The 8,754-nt window shown below is 32.4% G+C and overlaps 1 protein-coding gene across 2 annotated transcripts in view; it reads right to left on the bottom strand.

The window, feature by feature from the left end:
• Window positions 1–8,754, bottom strand: part of LOC135201297 (prolow-density lipoprotein receptor-related protein 1-like) — a 38,281-nt gene continuing 29,527 nt past the window's right edge. For both annotated transcript variants that reach the window (XM_064230165.1, XM_064230169.1), the window contains 5 exons: window positions 8,427–8,592; window positions 3,928–4,126; window positions 2,747–2,833; window positions 1,332–1,439; window positions 1–1,056 (listed from right to left, as the gene is read on the bottom strand). In XM_064230165.1, the coding sequence (XP_064086235.1) occupies window positions 928–1,056; window positions 1,332–1,439; window positions 2,747–2,833; window positions 3,928–4,126; window positions 8,427–8,592 (689 nt within the window). In that variant the 3' untranslated portion in view covers window positions 1–927. The remainder of the gene's footprint in view (window positions 1,057–1,331; window positions 1,440–2,746; window positions 2,834–3,927; window positions 4,127–8,426; window positions 8,593–8,754) is intronic.

The following is an 8,754-nucleotide window of genomic DNA, read 5'->3' as shown; positions in this document are numbered from 1 at the left end:
TCCATACAATAAGTCGACTTTTATTCCAAACTGTGACATAATATTTATAACAAAACAAAAGGCCAAAATTGGAAATTTTAGAATCATCTGTCATTAAAATGCATAACTCGGTAACACTAGTTAAATGTACTTTTTCCTTAACAAAAAAATTTTGCTTTCATTTACAATTTTGGGCACAGATGAACATATACAAATTGATATTTGACTTTCTGAATCATTTGGCCATATGTTTTGTAAGATAACATGAGCTATAGATAACTTAGGTTTTGTAAGATAACATGAGCTATAGATATCTTATGTTTAGTATGATAACATGAGCTATAGATAACTTATGTTCTGTAAGAGAGCATGAGCTATAGATAACTTGAGTTTTGTAAGATAACATGAGCTATAGATATCTTATGTTTTGTACGATAACATGAGCTATAGATAACTCATATTTTATAAGATAACATGAGCTTTAGATAACTTACGTTTTGCAAGATAACATGAGTTATAGATAACTTCTTCTGTATTTTAAGATAACATGAGCTATAGATAACATTTGTTTTGTAAGACAACATGAGCTATAGATAACTTTTCCTTTTTTGTAAGATAACATGAGCAGAAAACTTCATCTGTTTTGTAAGATAACACGAGCAGAAAAAATCATCTGCTTTGTAAGATAACATAACATATAGATAACTTCATTTGCTTTGTAAGATAACACGAGCAGATAACTTCATCTACTTTGTAAGATAACACGAGCAGATAACTTCATTTCTTTGTAAGGTAACATGAGCAGACAACTTCAAAGTATATGAGAAAATATTACAATAAATTCAAATGCCTGATTGAGCAGCACATACAGTATAATTACAAAACCACAATCTACCCATCAAGAATATTAACTTTTTAATTTGACCTGTTACCAGAAATAGGCTTTCATTAAAGGCAGGTCAGGTGATCGTCTTGTAAAGTCATGCCCTCAGGGCAAAAGCACGTGTGGCCCTGGGGAGCGGATTTGGACAAAAGGCACAAGTGGGTACAGGAGTGCCCTACGCAGGGATTCACAGCCTGAAAGAAAGATAAAATGGCAGTATGAGGTTTTATGCCCTCTCTCTCTCTCTCTCCAAAACTCAAGGGGTATAAACGAATGCGATATTGAATTATATTTGTCTCAATGAGTGTGTAAAGATTCATATAGGATATATATATATATAATATATATATATATATATATATATTATATATATATATATATATATATACATATTATATATAATATATATATATATATATATATATATATATATATATATATATATATATATATATATCTTGTTACACACCTTTTCGAAGAGGCTGGGGTGGTACACTGACATTCCCGCCGGCATCTGTGGTGCGGTCGAAGTAAACATATGAGAATCGGTGCAGTTCCACTTTGAACACTGCAGGACCTGTCGACAAAAATCACAGAATTTATCTTTAGTGGGCATTTTCTTAAGCACAAACGCTAATAGGAGCGGCAACCCATCATGCCTGCGCAGTTGAGCCCGATTTATTTTTGTTTTCTAATAACCGATCCCTTCTTTCATTCTTCCTCCCTATATCCTTCTGTGAATTCTTTCAAATGGTCCCTGTTGGTTTGTTCCATATGAATTAGGTTAATCTTCTGAATGATAATAATATTAGTATAAAAATAATAATAGTAACAGAGAACAATCCAGCAAAGATCCTCTGGGACTACGGTATCAGAACAGATAGGGTGATACGTGCCAATAGACCAGACATGATGTTAATTGACAAAATCAAGAAGGAAGTATCACTCATAGAAGTCGCCGTACCATAGGACAGCAAAGCAGAGGAGAAAGAAAGAGAAAAAATTGATAAGTATCAAGACCTGATGATAGAAATTAGAAGGATATGGGATATACCAGTGGAAACTGTATCTGTAATCATGGAAACGCTAGGCACGATCCCGAGATCCCTGAAAAGCAGCCTGGAAAAACTAGAAGCTGAAGTAGCTCCAGGACTCATGCAGACGAGTGTGCTACTAGAAACAGCAACCCGGACCTCACACTATAACCCAGTCGAATAGGATGACTGTCATAGACCCAAATAAATAACGATAATTATAATAATAAAAAAGAATTAGTACATAATATTAAAACACTTTCTTATCGGCAGTTACATTACATAACCATTAAGAATATCAAGAAAATAAGAGAACAAAAAATTTTTTTCTTCAACATGCTGATATTTTTACTATCATAGATCGTACTGACAAATGGACTTTACGATGATAGTAACACAAAATTTACATAATATTTTTTTAGAAAAAAATTCACAATCAATTAAAAAGAATACAAAGTAAGTTAAAAAAAATACATACTTTTCAAATACACAATGAATTAAAAAGAATTACACTTCAAGTAAAAAATCATTATGAATCTTCTAATAAAATACACAATTAATTAATAAGAATATACTGTACATTAAAAATACATAATAAATTTTCTAAAAAAAATAAAACAATACACAATGAATTAGAAAAGAATACACTATAAGTTTACAAAACACGTAATAATTCTTTTTTTAAAAACGTAATAAATTTTTAAAAATAAGTAGTACGTTTTTGAAGATACGTAATAAATTCTTAAAAATACACAATAAATTGTTAAAAATACGTAATAAATTTCTTAAAATACGCAATAAATTAAAAGGAAATACAAAAGAGATTTTTAAAATATCTGAAAGTAATTACCTGTTTTCTGAGCATGTCAGTCCAAAAGATCTTATCATCCCAAAGTGCCACAGCATATGGATAAACACTGGAGGTCCTGGTGACTTCCTGGAGTTAATATTGATAATTAAATAATTAGATACATTCATTTGTGAGGCGATATTAAGGAATCATTTAAACTAGGGTTTTCTAAATGTAATATTTACAATAATTCAAAATGATATTGAATTTCCCATTTAAATTGCATCTTCAATTTCCTAATAACGGTGTTACTGTAGAGAAAATTATCTTATTAGAGAGAGAGGAGAGAGAGAGAGAAGAGATGAGAGAGGTGAGAGAGAGAGAGAGAAAAAGAGAGAGATAAACCTTCATTTCTGGAAAGACAGAAATTCTTTAGAGAAAGAGAGAAAAAGAGAGAGAGAGTGAGAGAGAGAGAGAGAGTGCGAGAGAGAGCGAGAGAGAGAGAGAGAGAGAGAGAGAGAGAGAGAGAGAGAGAGATAAACCTTCATTTCTGGAAAGACAGAAATTTCTTTCATAGAGAGAGAGAGAGAGAGAGAGAGAGAGAGAGAGAGAGAGATATTCATTTCTGGAAAGACAGAAATTTCTTTCAGAGAGAGAGAGAGAGAGAGAGATAAACCTTCATTTCGTGAAAGACTAAGAAATTTCTTTCAAGAGAGAGAGAGAGGGGAGAGAGCGAGGTAAACATTCATCTCGAAAAGACGAAATTTCTTTTCAGAGAGAGAAAATGAGGAGAGACAGGAGAGAAAGGAGGATTTGAGGAGAGAGAGAGAGAGAGAGATAAACCTTCAATTTTGGAAAGACAGAAATTTCTTTCAGAGAGAGAGAGAGAGAGAGAGAGAGAGAGAGAGAGAGAGATAAACCTTCAATTTTGGAAAGACAGAAATTTCTATCAGAGAGAGAGAGAGAGAGAGAGAGAGTCGAGAGAGAGAGAGAGAGAGATAAACCTCATTTCTGGAAAGAGAAATTTATTTCAGAGAGAGAGAGAGAGAGAGAGAGAGAGTGAGAGAGAGATAAACCTTCATTTCTGAAAAAGACAGAAATTTCTTCAGGGAAAGAGAGAGAGAGAGAGAGAGAGAGAGAGAGAGAGAGACATAAACCTTCAATTTTGGAAAGAGAAACTTCTTTCAGAGAGAGAGAGAGAGAGAGAGAGAGAGAGAGAGAGAGAGAACAATTAACCATACCTGGCGTTGACTCCCATCCAGGTTGACAAACTCCACGGTATCGTGTCTTCCATCCATCCAGTAAATCCTACGGAGTTTTGGGTCGAGGGCAAGGCCGTTCGGCCAGCCCAGTCTTTCGGACACCAGACTGGTCCTTCCTTGGCCGTCCAACCCGGCCACTTCGATAAGGGGCGTCTCTGCGTCCGTCCAGTAGATCTTCCTGACGGGCAAAGGTGGGGGGGGAAGAGTGTCAGTAAAAATGGTGATTAGGTATGAGGGATTTATACGTTACTCGGTAGGAGCTTAAAGAATTAACCTGAAAGTTAGTGAATGAATGTGTGTGTGTGTGTGTATGTACACATACGTACATACACACACACACAAACACACACACTACACTATATATAAATATATATATATATATATATATATATATATATGTATATATATATACATATATATATATATATATATATATATATATATATATAATATATATATATATATATACATATATATAATATCTAATAAAAGGAGCCCATAAAAAACACCAAAATGTAGAGAGAAAAAGTACTATATTCAGAGACTGCTGTCTCTCTCTTCAGGTATATGAATGAGAAAAGTTTACAGAAAAGGTGGTATTATTACCAAGAGATTCGTCCACAAGTAAGCCAATTTAGGTCACCCCCGCTGATAATCTTCCTTTAATCTTCTTAAGCGTTGGTTGAATGAACACTGCGTCGACGATGTCCGATGTCCAATTCCCTTTTGAGATGTTCATTACCTGCTTCTCTTTTATTAAGGCCGATTCCATCATTTGACTCTTGTACCGGCAGTTGCTGCTATAAATTACACGTGACATATTCCAGTTTATTCTATGGTTATGTTCATTTATATGATTGAAAATAGCCGAGTTCTGTTGTCCATACCTAACTGACCGTTTGTGTTGTATTAATCTCTGGGAAGTGATTTACCTGTAATCCGATGTAAGATTGGTCACAGTCCTGGCATGGGATCTCATATACCCCCCAGAGTCTTTGGGTCGATGTCTTTTGTTGGACGTTAATCAGGGATTTGGCTAAGGTATTTGGGTAGGTAAATGCAAAGGGTTGGATTTCCAAGTGTGAGTTACTCTCTTAATCGTCTCCAGGTGGGGTTTTTAATTTTTATTTTAGTTGTTGGGTGTGTCTCTGGTCTTGTCTTTAGGGGGTCGGTAGAAAAATTACGTTTGCTTTTTGAATTGCTTTCTCAATTATATGGTCAGGATACTTAAAGATGAAAGTTGCTTGTGAATTAGTTCAAATTCTTTTTCCAGGAAATCTGGGGAACAAATTCGTAAGGCTCTTAAGAATAGGTTGCTAGCTAGACCTATCTTGATAGTATTGTCATGATAGCTAAAGTAGTGAAATAATATGAAAGTGAGAACGTTGGTTTCTGTATATGGTAAAGTGATTCTGTCGTGTCTCTGATTATTAAAAACAAAAATCAAGAAAAGGAATACAAATTTACCATATACAGAAAACCAACGTTCTCACTTTCATATATTCACTACTTTAGCTATCATGACAATACTATCAAGATAGGTCTAGCTAGCAAACCTATTCTTAAGAGCCTTACGAATTTGTTCCCCAGATTTCCTGGAAAAAGAATTTGAACTAATTCGCAAGCAACTTTCATCTATTTAAAGTATCCTGACCATATAATTGAGAAAGCAATTCAAAAAGCAAACGTAATTTTCTACCGACCCCCTAAAGACAAGACAGAGACACACCCAACAATAAAATAAAAATTCCCCACCTGGAGACGATAAGAGAGTAACTCACACCCTTGGGAAATCCAACCCTTTTGCATTTACCTACCCAAATACCTTAGCCAAATCCCTGATTAACGTCCAACAAAAGACATCGCCCAAAGACTCTGGGTATATGAGATCCCATGCCAGGACTGTGACCAATCTTACATCGGATTTAACAGGTAAATCACTTCCCCAGAGATTAATACAACACAAACGGTCAGTTAGGTTATGGACAACAGAACTCGGCTATTTTCAATCATATAAATGAACATAAACCATAGAATAAACTGGAATATGGTCACGTGTAATTTATAGCAGCAACTGCCGGTACAAGAGTCAAATGATGGAATCGGCCTTAATAAAAGAGAAGCAGGTAATGAACATCTCAAAAGGGAATTGGACATCGGACATCGTCGACGCAGTGTTCATTCAACCAACGCTTAAGAAGATTAAAGGAAGATTATCAGCGGGGGTGACCTAAATTGGCTTACTTGTGGATGAATCTCTTGGTATAAATACCACCTTTTCTGTAAACTTTTCTCATTCATATACCTGAAGAGAGAGACAGCAGTCTCTGAAATATAGTACTTTTCTCTCCTACATTTTGGTGTTTTATGGGCTCCTTTATTAGATGGAATTCTGTTGTTACAGAACACTTTTACCAGTCATATATATATATATATATATATATATATACATATATATATATATATATATATGTATGTATATATATATACATATATATTTATATATATATATATATATATATATATATATATATATATATATATATATATATATACATATTTATATATATATATATATATATATATATATATATATATCTATATATATATATATGTGTGTGTGTGTGTGTGTGTGTGTGTGTGTGTGTATATACATACATATATATATATATATATATATATATATATATATATATATATATATATATATACATATTTATATACATATATATATATATATATATATATATATATATGTATACTATATATATACATATATATATGTGTGTGTGTGTATATTATACAGAAACATTCCTGAACTAAATAGTTTAAGGAATTTTATGGAGAATCACCAGATAATTAAAAATGCGTGTGTGTGTGTGTGCGTATTTTTTTTTTTTTTTTTTTTTTTTTTTTTTTTTTATGTTTCCGGGCATGAAAAAAATTATACTTTTAAGTCAAAACGTGAACTATAAAACAGGATATTCTCATTGAAATCTTTGTGGGAAAGAATTTGAACCTTAATTGGTAAATAAAAGGTTCATTATGTTGTTAATACGCGTTTAGAACCATAGAATAAATGTATATTGTATTAATAAATGCTTATAGCCGAAGAATAAATGGTCAGAACCATAGCATGAATTATATTACGCATTAATACTTATTTAGTGCCAAATAACAAACGTACCATGCATCAATAAATGTTTAAAGCCATGTAACAATGTATTAATAAATGTTTAGAAGCAAAGAACAAATATATTATGTATCAATGAAACTTTAGAGCTAAAATATAAAACGTTTTGTGTATTAATAAATGTTTGGAGCCAAAGAATAAATGTGTTGTGTATTGATTAATGTTCTGAACCAATAAATGAATATATCATGTATTAATAAGTGTTTAGAGCATAAGAATACATTTATTATGCCTTAATAAATGTTTAAAGCCAAAGAATAAACATATTATGTATTGATAAATGCTTAGAGGCAAAGAACAAATGTATTATGTATTAATAAATGTTTGAGCCATAGAATAAATATATTGTTTATAACGTTTAGAAACAAGGAGTAAATGTATTATGCACTGATGAAAGTTTAGAGCCATAGAATAAAATATATTTTGTATAAATAAATTTTTCGAGCCAAAGAACAATACATAATGTATTATTTCATTAAACATTCTGAACCAAAGAATAAATGTTTTATGCAATAATAAATGATTAGAGCCAAAGAATAAATGTATTATTTATTAATAAATGTTAGAGTCACAGAATAAATGGAATGTTTATAATGTTTAGAAACAAAGAGTAAATGTATTATGCACTTATAAAAGCTTAGAGCCATAGAATAAAGTGCATTGTGTATTAATAAATTTTTCGACCCAAAGAACAATGCATTATGTATTAAAAAACGTTCTGAACCTAAACAATAAATATATTATGTGTTGATAAATGCTTAGAGCCAAAGAACACATGTATTATGTACTAATAAATGTTAGAGCCATAGAATGAATGTATTGTTTATAATGTTTAGAAACAAAGACTAAATGTATTATGCACTGGTAAACGTTTAGAGCCATAGAATAGAATGTATATATTATGTATTGATAAATGCTTAGAGACAAAGAACAAATGTATTATGCATTAATAAATGTTAGAGCCATAGAATAAATGTATTGTTTATAGCGTTTAGAAACAAAGAGTAAATGTATTATGCACTGGTAAAAGTTTATTGCCTTACAATAAAGTAAATTGTGTATTAATAAATTTTTCGAGCCAAAGAACAATACATTATGTATTAAACATTCTCAACCTAAGAATAAATGTATTATGCATTAATAAAGGTTTAGAGCCAAAGAATAAATGCATTATGCATTAATAAATGTCTAGAGCCAAAGAATAGGTGTCTTTTGCGTTAATAAATGCTTAGAGCCAAAGAATAGGCAGACAAACTTTGGGGTACATGAAGTACACAGCGAATACCTTTCAGTAAGATCTAGTTGCAAGGCTCTGGGCAGGGCGATTTCTCCAACGAGAGTCCCACAGCTCGCCGTCACAATCGAGCAGACTCTAATTCGCTGGTTGTTGCTGTCTGCTATGTACAGGTTCCTTCCCAGCCAATCCAAAGCCAGGCCTTCCAGTTTGCTCGCTGTAGAATGAACGATTGCGGAACGAGAGGTTATTAAGTCGCTCTAAAACAGAATAGTTCACATTTTTTGGGGGACGTTTTTGAAATGGTTGTGTACATAGTTCCCCTGCGATGCTTTTGTCCCACAGTCATGCAAGGTTACAAGGAGTTACAAGGATTAGG

Source organism: Macrobrachium nipponense, chromosome 23 (genome assembly GCF_015104395.2).
Source record: "Macrobrachium nipponense isolate FS-2020 chromosome 23, ASM1510439v2, whole genome shotgun sequence".
Classification (NCBI taxonomy): Eukaryota; Metazoa; Arthropoda; class Malacostraca; order Decapoda; family Palaemonidae; genus Macrobrachium; species Macrobrachium nipponense.
The sequence above is the reverse complement of the archived record's forward strand: the minus strand, read 5'-3'. Positions and strand labels throughout refer to the sequence as shown.